We start from the raw sequence: 22,552 nt of genomic DNA on the forward strand, positions 1-22,552 counted from the left end.
GGGGTGGTTGGCCCTGTCTGGAGTTGCTGAACTCTTAGCTCACCCAGACAGACGTCCAGGCTACCCGGTCGGCACCACGAGGAGGTGGTTCAGCTCGCCGACAGGCAGGCAGTCAAGCCGAATGAACCAGCGGAGAGTTTTAACCATGATCACCCCATCCACTAGGTCACTCAGGGAAATGACGGAACACCCAATAAGAAATAGACTGTCACACCAGTCACATCCAAAAAAGATAACTTTCTGTACAGTATTGGTGCGATCATCTCCGCTTCTCAGGGCTACGAGTGGTATATTCAAAATAAAAAAATCAGCATTTTGCGAGGTTTCAAACGGGACAAACAGGCGAGAAGCTGCAAACCAAAACTGGTGAGCACACGCGAACAATGCCGCCACACGACTAAATATAAGACAGTAGTTAAAGACTTAGTATGAGGACAGCATTTAATAGAGTCATGGGTGAGGACCAAGTTTCAGACCACAATGACGGGCGATCGAACTGATACCAGCGTGGAAGTGACGGTGAGCTGGCATTTGTTTTCGGAATGGCCTGTCACATCCTGGACACTCGCGCCAACACTCAGTGCATGCGTGCCAGATGTGAATCTCCTGGAAAGTCCGGGTCCTCGTGCAAATATTAGAAAACAAAACCAGAACCGGAAGAGTGGGGCGCACTCCTAGAGCTGTGCCTTCGTATTCGGCATGCACATCCAAGCCACTGCAGCCCCCTAAGTGTGATTGTATTCTCCGTTTTATCAGAAAACATTTGTCTCAGGGACTTGTGCAGTGCGATGAACAACAAATATTCGTCTCAGGCACTGAATTCAAGAGTCGCCCGTTTGTCGGAGATTGCGCCGATACATGGTCAGCTTCCCGGTGCCATCCAAGAAGGCAAAAGCTGCAACACACTAAAATGGGCAGCCTGGTTCCAAGTCACGAGATCCTGTTCATCCATACCAGTTTCTTGACTAAAAAATTCTCGAAAACACATGATCTCAGCTCAGGACCGATGGTCTGGTCAGCTGACAGTGATTTTGAGAGATATGCGGTATCCGTGTAATAGTCCAGAAACTCCGTCCTAGTCCTGATGCTAGGAGAAGTACTGGGGATTTCAGGGCGAAAACTTCGTTCACGTTGATGCACAGGCCAATTTTCGCGAAAGCAGTTACAAACTTCATAATGTATACGCGCAGATAATACATAGTGGCCAACAGTTAGTAGCCTCCTGAGGAAAAGGTGATCGCTCGATTGGACTAGGGCGAAAGGACAGAACGCATGTGACTACCTACCCTCAAGACGACGTGTTTTCGACTGGTCAGAAATAACATTAGTTTTTCCATTTATGATATTAATAGTATTTTGACCGTGGTTGGCTAACCCGCATTCGAATTTGGCCACAGTCACCTGGAATGGGATCAAAACTAAAGAGTGCCTCTTATCAGACCCAGCTTCTCCGACGAAAAAATGTGGTGTCCATTTGTTAAATCACAGGCACGACTACTTTGACTGTAGGTCAAGCGGAATTAGAAAGATGGTGACCTAAGCATTTATCCCAGCAACTGAGTAAGCATGGGTTCCCGTCCTCGTACGACGCTCACAGATGCAGGTTCCTGCAACAAAATAAACCAGCAACTCCGTTGGGACGTCATAGGGTTTTTTGTTTAGACACCAAATTCAAGCCATAAACCATGGGATCCAGAACAGCTGATCGTTTTCCCACAAGCAACAACCTATGCAGGAAATTTTTTGGAAGTGCAGTTGATCAACAAACCATGCTTACAGAATGTAAGCTGCATGCTAGTGAGCAGCGGTTCCAGGTCGATCAGGTTAAAGTTGAAAGCATACGATTACCAGAGAGCCTCCGAAAGAAGCCAAGACGGTTTCTATCTCCCTCAGCACTGGCTAACGTGCACAGACGGATGACGTTTGTAGGCGCACACAAGGGTACGTATTAGCTAATAAGCGATATGTAAGAAGAACATGGCAACAAGGTCCCAATTATATTGATGTTGAATTCAATTAGAGTCCACCGTTTGTACGAATTAGTTGCCTTTACTATACCAGAGGGACTCCTGTCCCACAATCAACACTAATTTTGTCTGCTAGTATAACAAGATACTAGTGCATGGCTTTCAATTTACCTTCATAATTACCCATTATGATATTAATTCACTTTATCCGATGAAACGCCTGCCGAAAGTAGAAAATGGCACAACAATAGATCCGTCGATTTGTTAACATATTGTTCGTGAACGATCGTTAACAGCCATCCAAATAGGCGCACCTTTTATAAAAGTAGGTTTGAAAGAACGCGCTGACAATTGCTGAAGGGGACAAAATCAGCCTTAAGTTAGGAATAAAAGTTTTTTTATTACAATATATGTCACAATTTGTTTGCTTCACAGCAGAAAGATGACACAAAAGGGTGGTCCCGCGACTAATCTGAATTAACGGACACAAAATCATAAACGGACCACATATCCCCTGGGGGCCGCAAAAAAACTTGATAGGAGTGGTAGCAAAAGGAAAATAAAATTTTTATTCGTTTAGCGAATCGATTTTTCCATCTAGTCAGAAGAAAAGGAACTAATAATTGGTTGCCTTTACACGCCAACATTACGTGGAGTGATTTGCAAACCTTTCAGTCTGCCTTGTGCTGGATTGACCAACTCTAGGTTTTGCTATTTCATTCATTGTGCGCAGTTAACTTTTCCGAGATAAACGTTATGCAACCGGTGAACCACATCATAGATCGTATGTGATATAAACCAACTTTTGCCCATTAAGGAGTTCTCTTGTTATGGACGTAATGAAACCTTTTTCCTGGAGCAGTAAAGCAGTCTTTGAGATTCCCAGTCTCAATATGTTTTGAAGAACCACTTGCTTTTAACCGGGAGTAACTATCTCAAAAAACCGCTGAGATGTTTTCGGATGTCCCAAGTAATCCAAAGATCACACGGGTGTTACATGCGATGAATAGTTAACAACGCGGCAAACAAGCATGAAGTCTTTGAGGTGGCTTCGAAACAATCAAGCACATTTGCCAAGGCAACATATAAAATTTGGGTTTTACGCAAGCAAATCACACACACAATCACCCGCCGGTTGGCTTGAAATAATTTCTATCTACACCAAATGGTCGTGGAATTTGGAATCCGTGTGAAAATACTGTGCATGAAGAAAGCCGAGGCAAGTTTTAGAAGATTGCGGACTGAAACCATCTGCTAGTTTGAAAAATTTCATTGGAACTTTTCCTAATGCTGCGGGAATGCAATCAAAAGCCTTCAGAAAACTTTAAGGATCAGATGTCTAGACTGCCAGTTAACCTGTTTGAAAGCTTGATGGGTTTGTTTGGACTATTAGAAGGAATTTCAGGGTATATACGGATCGCATTTGACGTCGTGCTGGTAAAGCAAGCCGTGCAGGATATCAGCTTTTAAGGGTTGTCGTGAAACGAATTTGCGCAGATAGGCGATGTATGATTACGGGCCTTGGGGTTCGCATTTTTCTCGTTTTAGAATAAATTTAAAGGAACACAACAAGGATGAGGACATGCTATTCACAAAAATCCCAGTCACTATATTTTGAAACCCTAACAAAACACATTTTAACAGTTTTGACTAAAACAACCGCCATGTCTTCTGTTTGTAGTTCTGTGGCAATACGTAGTCAAGTGAAAAGCCATGGACCAGATTCGACTAATTGGATGGCTTGCGCGATGTCGTTCGGCAAAGCTGGTTGATTAAATCCGAAAAGGAATGAACGTTGCGTGTTGGTTGGTTTAGTATTTGTGAACTAAACTTGTGTTTTAGCGGTTATGCATGTATAAGTTATCGGAACATGTACGAATTAGAGTTGATTCATTTGATCTGATTTGTTAGGAATGAGGCTTTACGTAAAACGCAGCATATTTGTCGAAGTGAAATTTATATGACCATTTGTTACCTGTTCTACTTTCAGAGCACAGTTTCCTTTTGAAACAGTTTTTACGGGATTATTCTTAGAGCAGCAGTTGATTGTAAACAAACAGTAGAGGTACTGCTTGGAACATTTTCAATCTTGAATTCAACTCTCGTTTTTTCCACTTCACCGGACAAGTTCCGCGTTATTCCGGCAACTATTTTTTGAATAGTCAGTAGTCCTCTCACTTTGGTGAATTCAGATCCCAACAGACAAATTCAGAGTGCATTGTGACCCATGCGTACTTAGTCAACGTTAATTTAAGCTTGTCACTGGTCGGGCAGTTGGTCTACTTTTGATTTGAATAATTCTTGGGGTTGCTATACAGTTACCGTCTCCGAGACGGCAATCAATAACGCCGCTTGCATATCAAACCTTCTCAGCTCGCTGACTATTCTAATGCGTGTGGCAAGATTTGCGGTTCACCATGCCGTTTCAAGAATAGCAGCAATATTGATACAATAACATACTAGTACATAATACAACAATCACAATGTAACAATATAGCAATATTTATATAACAATGGAAACCACCCACAGGCATTTGAGTGAAATACGCTGTTGCCGATGTTGGTAAACAGACTAACAGCTATTTAAACAAAGCAAGATATCGGGACTCCATTATTCTTGGAGTTATAAGCTAAATGCTTGAAACCCTGTGGCTTTACTCTAATTTAAACATCTCACGCTGTGCGCGAAGTTTTTGGTGTAACGCAAGCGAAGCTTTTGTCTACATTTGTCATCCACGGGCTGTCTCATAACTGAATAGGGTGGCCGTGGTGTCTGTTAAGCTTTACACGTATACACATCTCATGCTTACTCCTTTTATAGAGCAGATGAACCGTTCTAATGGATTTCCACGTGGATTCCACCATTCAAATGACGGTCCCGTTTTTCCGTCTGCCAGTAGTGGTTTGTATAAAAGATGAGTGTGAGAACTGCTTTCCAACAAAATACGAGCCTCCAGCAGCTTCCCAGCTTGAGAAAGATGTTCGGCCTCAAGTCGTCTTTAATGGTTGTGACAAACCCTCAACACTCATGAGGCGATCACAGATTCGTTTTGAATAGGTATCGATCTTCACGCTTATTCTTCATTTTGTCAGGTGACTATTTAGGTAAAGCCTCCTCAGGAGCGGCATGGTCACCAGAATGATAGTGTGTGACTGGAAGTTGAAGAGTCACATGAGAGGTGACTGCGTGCACACACGTGAGTCTCAACGTGAACACAGTGCTGCGCATTGTGGGACATTTTGGGAACTAATCTGAGTTAATAGACATGGTTCATAATGCGCTCACCATTTAACTGCTGTGATAAATCGATAAAGATTATTTCTAATATTTTCTCAGTAAGCTGGGAACAAGATCCGCTATTTCACAGCAAAATGTCGAATGCTTAGTAAGTGCACCCTCCAAGAGCAGTCTGTGTCATATTGGCTTTGCTATAAACCCCATATGGATGAGAAAATGGGAATATCCCTTGCTCATACACGGCCACGTATGTCTGTAAAGTATTGCAACACACATAACAAAGTACCACGCTTGAAGGAGGATGAAGTTTAGCCAAAATCCAATTATAGGTAGCTGTGGGAATTATTGATTTTTACGCTGTGTTAGGGTTTCTATCTTTGTGGCGACGCGATGTTTTTGTAGATATATCACTTCGGATGAAGTAATCATTGGATTATTGCACCGTTGTTCTCAGTACCAATGAGTAGTAGATATCGCTGATCATGTTGGGATTTGAAACCCGACCGTCTAAAATGGGTAGCAAGCACACTGCTACCAGTGCACAAGCACATGGGATGGGGTCAGTTGTGCTAACAGGTCCGGCAGGACGCAAATTTCACTCCCGAGCAATACGCGTGTTTGGTCAAGTGGCTCCTAAGAAACGCCAACTAGATCAGTCCTGACTAAAGGATCAGTTGACTATGTGGCACCTATTGCACACTTCAGTCTTGGATAAAAGTCTCCACTTACCACGAAAGTGTCCTGGTGATGCATTGCAATTCCATTTTGTCCATCGTGCTATGATTCAGAAAATCGCACTGAAAACATGGAGCCTGATAATGAATAACGTGTTAGAGCAAAGTTTTTCACTCATAGTTCCCAGACTGTTCGAACTTTACCGCTAATAGTACGTAAAGCCTCATCTAGGCTCACGAAATCACAGTTTATACATTCAGAGGAAGTAGATATTTCAGGGGAAACGGCGAAGTCTTGAAAATTCTGTTACCAACAAATATTACGTGCAGGCGGGTACGTACCACGTATTCAAATACCAATGTCAGGGAATTCGGTGCGTAGATCACATCGTGGAGCGTCACAATATTCGCATGTCTTAAGTGACGCAGCAAGCTGATTTCACGAATTGCCGTGCACGGAGCACCTTCGGTTGCCTCCATTCGTATCTCCTTCAGAGCGACTATGCGTTCAAGTAACATACTGTAGCCTTTGTACACGCTAGCATAGGTGCCCTGAAAAGGTTGAAAGAACACGAGTTTTGAAAAAAGGTAGCAGAACCCAGTACGCAATGTGGTTTACCGTGAAAGATTGCGACTTCTGATCAAGGCAACAAACCTTAGCGAATGGCGTAGTTGCATTGATTTTTGGGGCATCTGTAACTGTAAACAGCATCATTCAACAATTCCGAGGTCATGAAACCTACTTTACACTTGTAGATGAAATTGAAAATCCATGTGTAGTAGACCACAAATCAATAAATTCGTAGGCTTTCGTTAGTTGGGGTAATGCACTAGTTGAGAAATCAAACAACCTCACTGAAGATTCAACCAACAGGTACATCTCTGATCATAGAGAGGTGATTCGGAATCCGGTTGCGAAAGGTCATTCTGTGCCGGAAAAGAGGTTGGTTGGATTGTTTTGGAGAGGGTCTGCTTGTTGGAGCAGAGTGAATGATGAAAGCAAACGCAATAGAATTTTCCTGCTTTTCCTGATGAAATAAAACGGTTTGTCTACCTGCTACACAATTCAGCGCACGTAACCAAATGTCGAGGACAAATTTTGGAGATCATCTCTTATAAATAGAGACAAAAAACTCGTCGAACTCCAGTGATTCAATCATTGAAATCTTTCGGAATATCATGTGAGACGTTGATTATAGGGTTGTCTAAAATCAAGTGGAATGACTTAACAGATCCAAGAGCATTTTTTGGCATGGATTCGCAGTAAAAAATGGAAAGACACGTTGGCATCTAAGTAATGCCTCATTTGTCTGCAGTAGATCTGTTGAAAATAGCCAAGTTCTGATGAAAAAATAAAATTAACCGAGCTGAAACAGTCAGTGGACGATGCTAACAACTTCCACGTTTTTTATTATCGTAATTATAAGCAGTATTGTGGTAGCACACTACTCATTACGTTGCTGAAAACGTTTCAACATCCCACGACTGGTTTCGTCAGACGAGCGTAGCTTCCGAGCCTGCACCAATCGTGTCTTCTCTCTGGACCAAAGTCGTACAAAATTCGACCAATACATTCATTACAAACGAGGAATTTAGTCCGGATTCAGGTGAGTCTCCCATGATAACCAAATTGGTGTGCAAATGAAGTATTTGACAACAAGTGTCAGTTTCGTGAAGTATGTCAACCTGGTCGTTCAATGACAGTCGATATAATGTTTATTAGAAATATTTTCGTACTGTTTCATGATGTGCATCCCACGGACGAGTGATTTAAAATCCATGCTTGCGAAACCTGACACCGCTAGACTTCCGGTTTTGACAGCAAAATTTGGCACGGCTATAAATCTGTGCGTAAATTACTTGATATATGCCAGAGAGCCTGTCACAGCCATCTGCATGACAAACTGTATTGTGTTTTTAAAATGTCAGGTAGAGTTTTTGTAAAAGCCCTCTCCAGCGTAAAAACAGAGGATCATTGGGACTGAGCGGTGAAATTTAACTTCAGAGATGGCAGCTTGGCTCCGAATAGACACCTTGCTAAGATAGCATAAAATCCATATTCAGTTACGTCTCCCTTCAACACCAACTTAATGAATGTATTTTAAGGGTACCCCGTTTCTTTGAAGAGATCGACGGATATCCTGCCAAACAAAGCTATCAATAATTTTCGAAAGCATAAAGAAACTCGTCAGTCTATTGCCAAGCCGACGAAACACAAACACCTGATTCACTTGATTGTAGATCAGGATAATCCGGACACAACTTGTTCCAGTGTTTCACTTGCTGTAGACAAGTTTCCGTAGCATGCTCTCAATCCTCTTCAAGTGTCATCCTTAGGCAGAGTAATTTAACATATGCGTAACACGTATGGGTGGTTTTGACAATAGTTGGGTACGTTAATGACCAGGCAAAAATTAAAACACCGCGGGAATACTTAGAAATTCCGCCATATATTTCTCTTAAACCAACCAACTTGCCTTGCATCCTAATGAAAAGGCTTCAGTTCTGGATTGAAATACTCGTGGGCGTTTTTGTTCACAGCTATGGGAAACATCTATTTCTTTCGTTGAGAACCTAACAAGTATCCACTAAAATGTTTTGGAATTTTAGTTGAGCCTTCTTGGGGCATGGTGAGTTAGTTGATAAATGTTTGGAAATTATCGATTCCTGTGTTAGAATAAAATGGGTGCTTTAAGGATAAGTTCACAGAACATGTGCATTCAAAAACTTCGGGTATCCTCATTTTGGCCAGATGCGAGGAAATCTCGATGAGAAGTTACCATCCGTGAATAAGCATTCTACTCAGTAGACGAATTCAGGCTTGTTGCAAAAGGCAATAAGTACGACAGAGCTGATCGAGGAGTATTGATAATCACGGGAAGCAGTGGGTTCGGGGATCACCAGAGGCTTGTGAGATGCAGAATAGTGATCATCCTCATAACGATAAATGAGGTGCTCAGTGCTCCTCGACGTTTCAGCATGGAAAAGTCACTAGAAAACTCTAAGATTTCAAACTTGTTGAGGAATTAATCAGAAAGTTTGGCCGCTGATGAGCATTTAAGCCAGTTTATTAACAGTGATGATACCATTCACAAGCGCCACAGGTTCTTCTTCCACAAGGCAACGAGATACCATGAATGGCTAGGTTTGCAAACCTCTGATGACCGAGAGTTCGTCGATTAGGAAGTGCGTGGATTTTCCTCAGATGCTCACTGATGATGATTCCCAATAAGGATGAACCAGATGTACGGTGCTTCCCAGCTTCTCGGCCTTTCCCACAGGAAGAAATCTCCGTTAGAAACTCCCGTGTCACCTCAACCCACATTCCAATGTAGGTGAGTACTAACAGACTAAGTTTTGGGTGGAGTTGATGACATGACAGGTGTAACGCTGTTTTGGTGACCAGCTAGTATGCCGGGTAGGTGAAGCCTTGACAGAAACAGTCGAAATACCGGAATAGGGTTTGAAACTACGGAACATCCCGTCAACAAGTTCACGCCCTAATCGCTGAGATCTCAAACTCAAGATTGATGGCGGTGATGGCAAATATCTTGCAAACAGTTAACTGGTGTTTAACTGTGTTTGTTTACTAAAGTTTAATGCGTCACGCATATATATATATATATATATATATATATATATATATATGGGCAATACGCAAGAATATGGAATCGTAGAACTGCTCACCTCTCCAATCAGTTCCAGTTTCTTGTAGGATTCCGCTTTTCCGAATCCCATTTCATGCTGAAAACGGATAAAAACGCGTGGTGTAGAAAAATTTGTGTTACACTGATTTCGTCAGTGTTTGTAAACTGGGTGGTTTCTAGCGACATTTTGCCGTGGTGATTTGAATGTGGGACGGCTGGATTGCTCCACATGATGGAGTTGAATGGCTGATGGATAAACGGAGACATATTTTACCAAAAATATTGTGTTGTACGGTGTTGTCAAGGTGATGGTTGACTGCTGACTTATGTTGAAATAAGATACTTGACAACACTCTTTACCTGTCCTGTGAGGGGCAAGTTGGATGTGTTACTGCCGACATTTCATTGATTCATCCCTGAACAAAGACGATTTTTCATTTGGTTACGTAGGCTTTTGGAAGCAGTTTTTTTGTTCTTCGATAATTAGGTTTTTTAATGCTTCTAGTCTGCGTGGTATTTCATTCTTCTTTTACTCAAAAAATGTATTTCCTCTTAAACCTGTATGTTTTATGGAAGCACCCGTTCCTAAGGATTTTAAATTGCTAGATTCGACAGTGATGACACGTTCTACTTTGTGCGTGTAAGTTGATCAGTCATTCAAAATGCACTGTGACCAATAGATGCCTGACGCAATACGCAAGTGAAGATAAAAGCTAGATCGCACAGATGCGGTCTAAACCCTATGAACTCAAACGGTCATGTGAAAGACATCAATTGCGGACTAAGAATCACTCTAACTGGTTACGAGAGATATCGGAATTTCTGCAGGAAAATTAACATCTAAATTAGTTTATTTTACGAAATATTGTTAGACACTGATAAATTTACCATAGAATGTCGCAGTTCCCTCCTTGAGGAGGCACGTGGAATGCGAGCACCAGTTGGACGTGTGACGGAACCGTCAGTTGGTGTATCGGAACCCTACAAATAGAACATTGAATAAAATAAAGGATGCAAAATCCCATAACGCAAAAGCTATAGCAAAATGCTTGTCATATTTCAGTTGAATAACTACTTATCGACAAGTCATCTCAAATTAATTCCTTGCCTACGAACTTCGTTTGATTTTACAGTTCACTCACTATAGCACCCATTAAAACAAACCATCAAATATTTGTAAACGGAAGAACACTATGATTTTGTAAACAAGTGGCAGTTTGCTACCGATATAATCAATACTTTAAGAATACCACAAAGCACCGCGGTCACTGCAACCATTTTGGCCAATTTTGAAAAAAATCAATTTGCACACCTTCTTTCGATTGGTTTAAACTGGGAATTGGTGGACTACATTCAGCAGGATTGGTAATCAACTGGCTTTTTAGCAACATGAATCGGCTTTAGGGATATGTGGGTGGGCTACGAATGGTGATTCAGATTTTGATGATTTACTGACCCTCCTAAGCCGCAGTGTATCTGGGTAGAGCCAAGTTGTCAGAAATAATGCCATGAAATGAATCAGCTCAAAGTAATTAGGACTCGGCCTAGTTTAAGTGGCACTGATTTACTGGTACTTTTCACATACACCCAAATACGCGTTGGTGCACACACAGCTAGCTCGATGACAACTCATTATTTATGGCAGGTGATCGATAACGGATGAGTTAAAATACAGTATACGACCGTTTCACGTGCGTGTGTTTCACGCGCAGACTTCAGGCGGTAAAATGAACCCATCTTCAACGGTGTTACAGTACTGCCGATAATCCTATATTCTATTTTACTTCGATCAGTAAACTGTTATTATTTGTATATCACTGTTCTTTTCCTTCACCGCGATCGACGGATACTTGAGCTTCGCCACTTTCGTCGGAGTGCATTAAAACAATGACCGTGCAGCTTGTAAAGGAGAAAGCACTGAGTAAATTAATTCAACCACTTTCAACGTCTGGTGCAAAGTGACGGTTGGATCTACTTTGTGTAGTATTACCTCAATGAAAATGGATCTTAAGCGCCGAATCAATTTTGAGGTGAGTGGCTTATCGAGGTCTTAGGTGGAATGATGAAACCGAAGCAATGGATCAAAAGCTAGAAAATCTCTGGGAGAATAAACTGCTTGTCGTAAGATATTTTTCGTGGAACCAGGTGCACTAACTATGACCTAAAATCGCCTCTCCTACCTGTAAAAGTGATGCCCAGACACTCATTATTGCAATTCTGGAGGAGTAAAGTTGCGCAGTTGGGAACATGTCAAAGAACAGATCTCGTAATCAATCGTCGTTGCATGATCTCGTCCGCCGAGCGAAATAAACGGATGCAAATTAGAGAGCTGGTGGTAGCTTTTACTTGAACTTAAAATTATACATGATCAGTTAGTATTCCCAGGTCTATGTTCTGCTCTCACAATAATGTTAGTGTTCTTCCTCGGCTGCCATAATTTCTTGTTTAAATCATAATGCCACTCATTTTTATATATACAAAAGATACCACTAATCTAGCGGTTTGTTATAATTTGTCACGTTTTGCATGTTGGAAAGACTTTACTGAAGAAATTGATCACAAAACAATATTGGTTTTACCGTTTGGTACAAACTAGTCAGCGGTTAAGGCATTTCAGACAGTTTTTCAATCGACGCCGGTTTGAATGAAGCACGAATACAATTCAAGTCTAGTCAGAAATTGAACTGAAAACGTAGGGCCCGTAAAACTCTTATTTGTCTGCCATTTAGCATATGCCTTGAGATTTCATGTTTTATAGGGTTACAAAGAGTTGAAAAAAGCGTTATGGAACTATGCACTACAGAGACGAACTGTGTTAGGAAAAGCAAGTTTTGTGGAAGTGTACCCAGGATGTACTATAGCACGTACACTTATATATTTACGTAGCAAAAGCACTTCATGCTGTTTGCCGTTCATCCTGACTGAAATTGAGATCTCCCTACTTGCTGTGAAGTTGTGCCGAAATTGCACACAGAAGATCTGAAACAGGGTACCATGCGAACTGTCAGGGCCGCCCATCTTATGGTGAGTCTAAGCACCACCGTGGTGTGGAGGGACGAGGCTTCCGGTGTGACACTTGTACAACATTATTGGATTGTAGCTTTTTAATTTGACAAAAATTACTCTACTCTTCATTGATTGTGTCTATCCCTACTGGACGCAAATGGCGTACTGCGGGCACGGGTTGGAGAACACGTCACAGACGCTGACTTCAAATGAAAGAAGATGAACCCTTTCATCGTCTCATGAGCATGCCTATTTTCAAGAAACGTATTTGAAAAGATAAGCCAATCATTCAGCTGTAACACTTTTAGGTGACTAAATGCAATGCCACTCAAAGGTTACCCAGGCCTAGACAGGGAAATTTGAGAGACGGAGGTCGGGTTTGAACCTCTGAGCTACCCACTGAGCTAACTTGGGGAAAGCAGCTAGGTCTTGTATAACATAAAAATAATGCCATAGCTGAAAATATTGCCATAGTTTCTATAGCGCACATATCGACGTGACTGGAAATGCTCAATCTGGAAAGCACAGGGCGAGAGGATGTGGTTGAGCGTGCCAGCACTGGTCGCAGTTGTCACCCAGTGAGTTTTTGGAATAAAGAAGTGAAAAATTAGTATTTGTTGTCTTTTATACAAGTCATTGAATTTTTCAACTTATTAAACATATTTAGATTTATATAGCAGTAACTGTGGGCCCAGCGTCCTTTCACAAGTTCTTCAGACAGCATGAAAACAAAGAACACGACATACAGCTCACAAAGTGCGTGAATATTCTCTCCAGCCCTCCCATTGCTGTTTGTGTGTGGAGTTTGGGACAAGCAAATTCAACTGTGCGATTAATAGCGTTGCGATTTCAGACCTTACACAGGTAAAACGTGGGCAACTTAAACTCGTCATTGTGCCAACTTACTTACCTACATTCCAGACGAGCTTAAGGCTGCTAATTTGTGGTTATTGGCTGGGTTTGGCAGTCTCAATCCTTATGCTGAGTATAAAGTTACAAACCAATGGAAGTTTAAGACTTGCAAGTCTGAGCCGACTAAAAGAGGTTTTTCAAATGTAGGTGACGGCATCAGGTTTATGATTCCTTAATGAATAGTTTCAAGCTGGAACCCCATAGATCACGCTTAGACCGGTCTCCACCGGTCTAACCGGTTGTTGGCCTTTTTAGCCAGTTTCACTAGGATGCTAAATGTCTAGCTGATTTTTCAGCCCTTTAGTGGAAACTGGCAATTCCTGAGCGCTGGATTTGGATTTTTTCAAAATAATTACAGGTGATATGGCCTAGCAGAAAAAGTGTTTTACTCTTATTGCGAATACTGTACTGATTTTGGACTAGGAGTTTGATCTTGGGATGGATGAGGGTGAACGGCTGGGAAGGTGAAGACGATCAGCTGGACAGATGGCCACAAAGTTTGAATCTCCCCCTGCATTTGGGCGTATTAATCGGGAAGTTAAACATTCTTTCCCCACTCAACCCTGCACTGACGATGTCACCTCGATTGGTGATGAAACGTTTGCAATCCAACTGCCAAGCTCGGCGAACAGACCAACAACCAAACAGCACACCCGAGCTACCTACATTCCACAATATTTCTAACAGTTTTCGCTCCTGAGCGTCTAAACCGAATCTCTGACAAGGCAGGAACCAACCAATAAAAACGAATCAGCGACTTGATCCATGGTTGCGTTAGTTTTATACATGACGCGTAGCACAACCAGGAGTTGATACCTGTCTTTCTTGATCCCAGGAAAAAACGTTCACTCATGTGTGAAAATTTGGTTGAAGATATCCGGCCTGTCGAAATAGTGGATGAAGCTGAAACTGAAGATATTGGTGTGAGTACTCATCCGAACAGTAGAATTGCGTAAGTTGACACTCGTGACACATGGTAACCTATGGAGGTTCTTTAGCAATGTGTCACACAGAGGTCTCCGTATTTCACCCTAAATATTTTCAGCCATGTGACAAAGTTTGTTAAAGAACTCGAAACAAAAACCATGAACACGCTTGAAATTCAAACAGAAACCTGTATTTTACTGACTTGTTCGTGAGTTTGATGTGGAAAACTGAAGCGTGACTCATCCGAAGTTATTGTTATTTCACTCTTTGGGCGCTTTTGTAGTCTGAGTTTCGTATCATTTGGAATATCCACTTGACCGTTAGCTTCTTCGTTCATTTGGTATGCTTGCACTCGGCACCCGTTGCTCCCGTTCTCTAAGAAGCTCACTTTGTTCGGTTCATCTTTCTCATTTGGATTGGACACCGAGAGTTGATCCACTGAATTCCAGCGACCTGGTTTTCCTCGTCGCTTGCCTTTCTTATCTGGCTGTACGGAAAGCCATTGTTCGGTAGACGAGAAATGCGCTGAAAACGTTGTTAGTTGTGGTGTGGTAGTGTTGGGGTGAGATTTCCCCTTCTTGCGACTGAAAACTTTATCTCGCCGAAGTCTAACCTTTGGTTGTGCGTCACTGGGTTTGTTGCTTGAATTGACGTTGCTGACGGGAGTGCCGTTTGTGTAAAGGCTGTTTAGTGTGGTGAGGTCTTGTGAACGCGACAAGTAAGCTACAGAGTGGGTGGAAAAAAGCATGCACGAAGGTGTGTGATTAGGACGTGAAATAGATGTTCACCATTGTATCCAACTGCGTTAATCAGCAACTTCATGGGAAAATGGATGCAAGAACATAGTGAGAGTAGTTGTGAGAGTGGTGACATGAATTTCTATGCCAATGGGGTTTATGTTGTCTCCCTGCTGTTCCTGCAGCGGTGTCCGGTTTACTTTATGCATCAGAGAGGCATTGGACTTAGATTTTGCTCTCTTTGGACAGTAATGTTGCATCACTGACCATTTTGGCATCTGTACTCTGTCATATGACTCTAGGAGGCTTCGCCACCTGAACACAGTGAATGCATCTGAATCGTCATATCTGAGAAGGTGGATATGTTCACATTTGCGTGACGTTTATTGTTTAACAGAAATTCCTTGGAACCCCATCTGGAATTACCCGTCTGCTGGCACCACACAAGTTTGTAACTTGTCGGAAACCGGTCATTGAACGGTTTGCTGGGCTTGGCAAATTCCTTACAAGTGTTTCGTCACAAATCGAGTTGATATTATCAACTTGTAGTCGCGTAGCGGTTCATCTTGGTTCATTGGACCGATAATGGGTATGATGGTGGCAGTTAGATTACTGACAAAACGTCTGAAACGAGTACCAGGCTACTAAACCAATTCATATGCCAACCTTACAACCTGAGCTTCGAACTTTCTCTTCTGTTGGAAACTTTAATTTCTCTACTTTTGAAAAGTCGCAGAACACGAGCTTTTCGCTTATTCATAAATTGGTTTTAAACAAAACAGAAAAACCACTCCAGGAGAGGAGAGTGTTCGTCTACTGAGACGAATATGGAAAAACATTTGTGTGACATTGTTGCACTACGACACTAACTAACCGATCCAAAGAAACGCAGGCTGGTTGAGTAGTGTTGCCAAGTGGGTACGGGTTGCGCAGGTAGGCGGTAAACTATTAGATTGCTGTTTGAGAAGTGTCTAAGAAAAAAGCTAATACACAAGCTGACCAGTGCTTGAAATAGGTATAAAATCATTTACGTCTAGTCGCCATTTTATTTATAAACAGTATATGACCTTACAAGGTGGTAAAATTAGGACCACTTTCAACAGAGGTTTGGTCCTGCAAGTGCAATTAGCGTACACCGATGAGCTAGTAATTTTCCTACAGCTGTTTTATTCTGGCAAATCAACGTCGGCAGTATGCATCATACAGGGAATAGTGTACCTGAAATTTCAATGGGCACATAAATCGCATACCAATTTGCTGTAAGTGGCTCACCAACAATGTGCGAAACCCGCAATCAGAAAGGGTGAAGAACCGCCATCCTTCAGGTATTCTGGTCACATCAGGTGAAACACTGACCATTTTAATAGCCGACCTGGAAATCTTCCTACTATCTCTAAACGTTGAGGATTTTAGTTTCGATCTTCTTGAACACTCCGTTATGTATTCCAGAGTATCAAAGCACAATCCCAGTTAGCCATGATGTTTCAGTTTTTGCGTTTATCGAAGAAATCCAGTTTTCTGTTGGTCGTTCTTTTCTTCACGGATGAAAAACAGCTACTTGCCGTAGGTATTCCAGACAAGATCAATCTCGGAAACAGTGCAATTTGGGTTCAAGTAGATCATAAGGTTGACAAAAACTAGGGCATTGTGCCTACCTGATTAGCCCCAAGAAGGGCGAAATCGGTCGTGGGCTGTCGAAGAGTTTTCAGCAACTTTGTGAGTAGTTTCCCTTATGAAGATCAATCTAAGTTTTACTTGATTTGCACTCGCAAACTTTTGTTTGTTTGTTTCCTTCGACAAGTTAACCCTTGTAAGTTACTCGTTTTGTATATTGCTCTCTGCAGCGGAGTTTTGTGATTCTACGCAGTGATGATAATACTGAAGTGATTAATCCAATCGACAAGATAAGAAAATCTGTGAGACTTGTTTGCCGGGCTCTGGATTGACATAGGTATTCATCTCTACCAAAGACACAAAAATGCAGGAGCCTGACGATAATGCATAGACTAGACTCAAGACACTGAACTCCACGCACTAGGTTGGCGTCACCAAGTACAAACGGTCTAGGTTAAAGCAAACTGCATACTTATCAATGCAGATTAAAGTGCATCTTTGGTTGACGAAGAATAAATCCAAATGTATATTCGTAATCCACTACTCATAATGTTGTCCGGAAAAACCGAAAACGAGATATTCAGTTGGGTTCCAGGTGAGTCTCTTGAAAAACCAAATTTGTTTGAAAATGAGTGTATATATTCGCTAATTTGGTTTCCTGTAGAACATGAGGTTGACGAAAACTCGGGTACTGTGGCTACTTGAAGAACTCCAAAAAGGGTGAAACCGGTCGTGGGTTGTTGACCAATTTTCAGCAACCTTATGAGTTGTGCATTACGTATAAACATGTATCGCGATATCTCGATATCGTAGCGAGTAAAAGGTGAGGCGGCCTGGTGCGGCACATTCAGATGCCTGGAAACCTCACAAACGAGAGATTCAGATGGGTTCCAGGTGAGTTTCTTGAACAGAAAACTAGTTTGCAAATGAGTGTAGTTCGCTAAATCTAAATGTGATTTACAACTACTCAAAGTCTCATGCTTCACGCTATCTTGACAGATTGCGTTTGGTGCTACTGGCGAATGTTAAACGAATGATGTCTCCCGTTTGTCCCTTGAACTTGGAGGATGGAGAACCTTACAAGTAAAGTAAGTATTGCTCATAAAAGAGTTCGGACTCTGAAAGCTGAGCGACTTCAAAAAATCCAAATAACCTACGAAATGGTTGTTGTTTTACTTCTTGAATATTCGCCAGAGGCAGACCAATATCCGCAAATTCAGGCTCTCCAAAGTTCCAGTGATCGAGTTACAATTTGTTTGTTTCTAGCAAAGTGCCATTTTAGGAAGGAAATCCAATACCCACATTCTTCGACAGGTGGTCGTACGATATTTTCTGACGAGTAAATAGCTGGACAAGACAAGCGAAGTCCACCAGAAATGTTTGGTTTGCTGGTTTTCCAGTTTTACACCCGATTTTAAAAATTCCATTTAATAAGCGACCTTCATTATATATTAGACAAATCAGGTGAGAGAACACGAGTGGGGGTCCTTCAAAACCCCGTCAGTAATTGACAATAACTTTTACACCTGGAGGACGTATATCCCGATCATGGCTTTCAAAAGTCTCTTGATTAACCGGAGTACGGTTCAAGCTGCGGTCAGGTTTTCTCTCTGCTAATTTTGCAAACTCAGTGGAACTAAGAAAGTAGTAGAGCTGATAGTACAGTATAAGTGAGGAAGTCGTTAAAGGTACAGGCTCCCATGTCTCTTGAAAGGGTTCAAGTACAATCTCACCGAGAGCGTGGAAGATTTCAAATGGTGAATTAATTGTGTTTAAAATGCCAGATACTTGTTAAACGCTGAGAGCCTCTAGTGAATTCACACATCTTAGCGAGGGGGTTTCCAGCTATCTTGCAGTACACCAAACTGTACTCAGTTTGTGACCTGTCAGTTCGGTCAGCTTTTATATTAAGGTCGATGAGAACAGTCTGGTCGGTCTTTTGGACTGTATAAATTTCTGCTCAATTTAGAGTACCGAAAATTAACTATCCAAGGTATAGGTTATACCGTTCATCTTCGCAATTTTAAGGTGCAAACGTCCGTCAAACGTACGAAGCATTACAAATTTCCTTGGTGGGAGGTTAATGATACTAGCGTTTAACACGACAAGATTAAGCTGTCGGGAGGAGGTTATCGATTGAAATCTATCAAGCCTGCGTTTCCATACCTGAACTTCTCGTTTTATTACATCAAGTACTTATACACCTCGACTGATTCCCACGACGTTTTCACATCAGGTTCCGGTGCACTTTAGAATTTGCACTTCGGACTCAAGTTGAGCTCTTCAGAAGGCCAACACTTAATCCATAACAAAAAGCACCGTGAATTTCAGCACATGGTGTTTGGTAGGAGGTATGTCCTCTTTAGCCCCACATGGGGACATCCGTTCACTAGCCGAAAGAGTAAGGGTTCGGGAATCCGTCTATATGTGAAACGACTGCTTTTATTCACCTCTCATTTTCTTGAGTTTCATGATCACCTGTTTATTTGACGACAAACGTTCCGTCTACATTGAATTATACACAGCACATTATGCATGCATACTCCTTAGTGCATCCTGTCCTACTAACCCGGAAAGTCTGCATGCTTGTGTGGAAAAAAATGACTTCATCAGTTGTCAGTCCCAGTCACATGACCAGCATAAATCAAAGGATAAATCGATACACTGAGTTCTTTTTTTAAAAAAAATAGAGATCGAATGAACAGTTATTAGTAACCCAATACGTTTTAAATGGGTTACACAAACTTCACCCAGCTTCGTTTGTTTAATCGATTTTTATCGATTCCTAGGTCAGGAGATTACTACAAATTCGCGCTATACGCAAGACCGGACGTAGATCCGAACAAATATGATTATCGTCGGTTGCTATAATTAAGGTTTCGTGGAATATGTTTTTTATTCACCGCACACTAATTGTTTACTTTAGACTTAATTTGTAGTCACTGGATCATTACGTGAAACGGATCTGAAATGTCTTTTACCCAGTTTGTTAGTAAACAACATACTAAAGCTTCCATTAAATACTAGCTGACGTGCATACACTTTTTATTTACGAATTGTTTAAAAATACAATCGGGGCCACTTCGTAGCAGAACCGACTTCTTCCCGGATCTATAAGAAAGTTGAGGGGTGACATTCCAAATTACCTGACTACATTTCCACGCTCCGTATGTGCGGACCATGTGAGGGCCAATGTGGATTTTGTACTTGCTCTAATCAAGACACAGCATGCATAGGGAAGGTAAAAGCCCAAGCTGCGGTGCAAAGCGTTATGTAGGTTTTGGCTTCGTTCTTCCGAATAGGTGGTAGTTAATACCATGATAGATGCAACACAATCTTTTTAAGTATGTGAATCTTTCATATTATGGTAGTAGTATAGTATAATTTATATGTGAACATAGTTTGAACAGTATGAAATCGGCTGTCTCAAAGGAATCCCTCAAGGGTGGAAAGTTCTCTTTAACGATTGCTCATGTGGTGCACTTGGTTTCAACATACAGAATTCCTTGCCTCGAAGTAGATCCACGCAAAAATCACATCACTGTTGCAATCAGAGCAAATAATAACCCAAGATAAATAAAATCCTATTCAAGGTATCCTTTTTTCCTAGCAAATAACTTCAGTTCCTACTTTTGAAGCGTTCAATATTCACAGGATCCTCTGAAAATGAGCTGAATTAAAACTGAACTCTACTCCCATATTTTGCTTACTGAGCGACCATTGATAAAGTGGTGAAAAGTGGTGAGTTCCATTATGAAGGTGGTGAGAGCCGAACCCAAAAGTAACATAATTAGCTAGACAGCAGTGGACCTAAATGCCTCCCTCTGTCGATTCGTTGATTTGTAGCAACAGCTGATCCCAGTTCTGTTCTTCCCAGTTGTGGGTCACAGTGCTTGGCAAACAGCAACATTGGTGTCATGATGTGAATAAATAATCTAGTCCATGGTCTCCATACTAAAACGTGTTTTCAATACTCGGAGGTGGTCCGATACGCACTAACGTGCTGGCATCTTTGATGGATGTTGATGTTTCTGGGGTGAACGGGACCTGAACCACGGTTTAAATTCTAATTTATTGATAGTCCATATAGACCAAGTGAGGTCTCTCTGCTTGGCAGTGGCCAAATGGAACCAGACATGTCTACAGGGTCCTCCGTGTAGAAATTTCGATCACTGGTTACTCCTACGCTTTTAGGGTAAGACGTTATATATATATAGTAAGCAACAGCGTGATAACAAAGTAAAATTGATGACCAAACATTTGTGATCATGTGTACCAAAACCAAGATGATAGATATTAGAGAAATTAGTCGCGGTAAATTTAGTACAGATATGACGCTCGAGTAGGAACCGTTAGGCTACTCAATCTACATGAAAGGGGAACCAAGGAATGTGGTCGAGAAGTAAGAATGGTTAGGCAACTTCAGTCAAGGTTGGCACAAGGTCGGTGCCAGCCGTCACAAACGGAAGCTCATGTTTATGCTTAGGTATGAAAATTATACCAAGATATACAATAGATCTACTTTGTGTCGATAGCTCGATGCACTCAGATATTGTACTAGATAGGCAAGTAGAGTCAGGGACCTATCCCAAATGAACTGTATTCACGGGTTCCGTTTTCAGGATTCCTCGTTGTTTGGCCTATGCATATAGAGTTTGACACGGTATGAAAAAGCAATGACATCTTGTTCGACGTTGCAGGGCCTCAACCTGTTTCTTTACAGAAATCTAATTTATCAGAAGTTTACAGTTCTTTGAGTTTTGATTCAAAGAGACTCAACTCGTGAAAAGGCTCTATTACGTTTGAATAACATGGAGATAGAAGAAGTTCTGTGGTATGGTTGAGACGTTTTATTAGTGTTGAAATTTCGATACATACCGGTTAACTTGGTGTCATATTGTTTGTTTGGCATATCTCCCAATTCATTATCACCCGTGGCAAACCTGTCGCCTCTCGAGCAGGATCTGTACCCATATAAAGTTTGCACTTAGTGAACACGAAAACGCTGAATTGAATATATTGCCTGGATCACGATAGGTCCCTGGGCTCACCTGGTGAAATTGTCCGTGTTCAGTCTTGTTCAGTCAGTCCGACGTCTAGAAAATTTACGCTGTTTTGTTTTTCGTTTGCCAGTGCACACGCATCCTGCAGTGTATCATTAGTCTGAGAATCACAAGTCACCCACGTGCAGGGTGGGATCCAGTAATATATGGGTTTACAAATATATCTGCAAGAATCATCTTGGTGCGCTTCTTACTTTACGACTTTCACGTGCTGGAAAAACGCATCTCTAAGGAAAATTTAGATGTTATTTGTGAAAATATTCAATGTTTTACAAGAGTGGTCTAGTGATAGGTCTTTTTCTGGCTTTCTATGGATTACCATACATAAACACTTTTCGGACAGTGGACACGACTTAAATAAGGCAACATATTCCCGTGGATAACCTCATACTAATAACCAGGGTAGTTCTCGCAGTCAACCGATTTCAGCCAGTCTTGTGTACGCCTGACCTATTGTTGACAAATATGCTTCAGTCTGTTGATTCCTAGATCATTTTTTAACTTGACATTTAGGCCGGTATTTTGTAGGTAAGCACACTGAATATATAGTGCACCAAATTTAATTCAACCTCGTTCTGTTTTTTCTGGTAATAGTTATCGTTTGTTATTTTATGGGTATAACCAGCCATCGATTTAACCCAGTCAACTTTTGTTGACCCAGTGACTTCTGTAATCGATAGCTGTGCACTGCGTTTAGCTGCCTCCATGGGTCACTGAAACACTTCTACTCAATTTTTGATGTAGAGTGTTTGTGCTCAACAACATGG

General features: G+C 41.6%; 1 protein-coding gene across 1 annotated transcript in view; it reads right to left on the reverse strand.

Moving 5' to 3' along the window:
* T265_00682 (hypothetical protein) overlaps positions 1-22,552 on the reverse strand; it is a gene marked incomplete at both ends in the record, with an annotated part of 71,934 nt that overhangs the window by 12,545 nt on the left and 36,837 nt on the right. Inside the window, 4 exons of the mRNA XM_009164531.1 lie at positions 6,222-6,431; positions 9,567-9,623; positions 10,415-10,507; positions 14,574-15,094. Of these exons, the coding sequence (XP_009162795.1) occupies positions 6,222-6,431; positions 9,567-9,623; positions 10,415-10,507; positions 14,574-15,094 (881 nt within the window). The remainder of the gene's footprint in view (positions 1-6,221; positions 6,432-9,566; positions 9,624-10,414; positions 10,508-14,573; positions 15,095-22,552) is intronic.

The sequence above is a fragment of the Opisthorchis viverrini genome, assembly GCF_000715545.1.
Source record: "Opisthorchis viverrini unplaced genomic scaffold opera_v5_7, whole genome shotgun sequence".
Classification (NCBI taxonomy): domain Eukaryota; kingdom Metazoa; phylum Platyhelminthes; class Trematoda; order Opisthorchiida; family Opisthorchiidae; genus Opisthorchis; species Opisthorchis viverrini.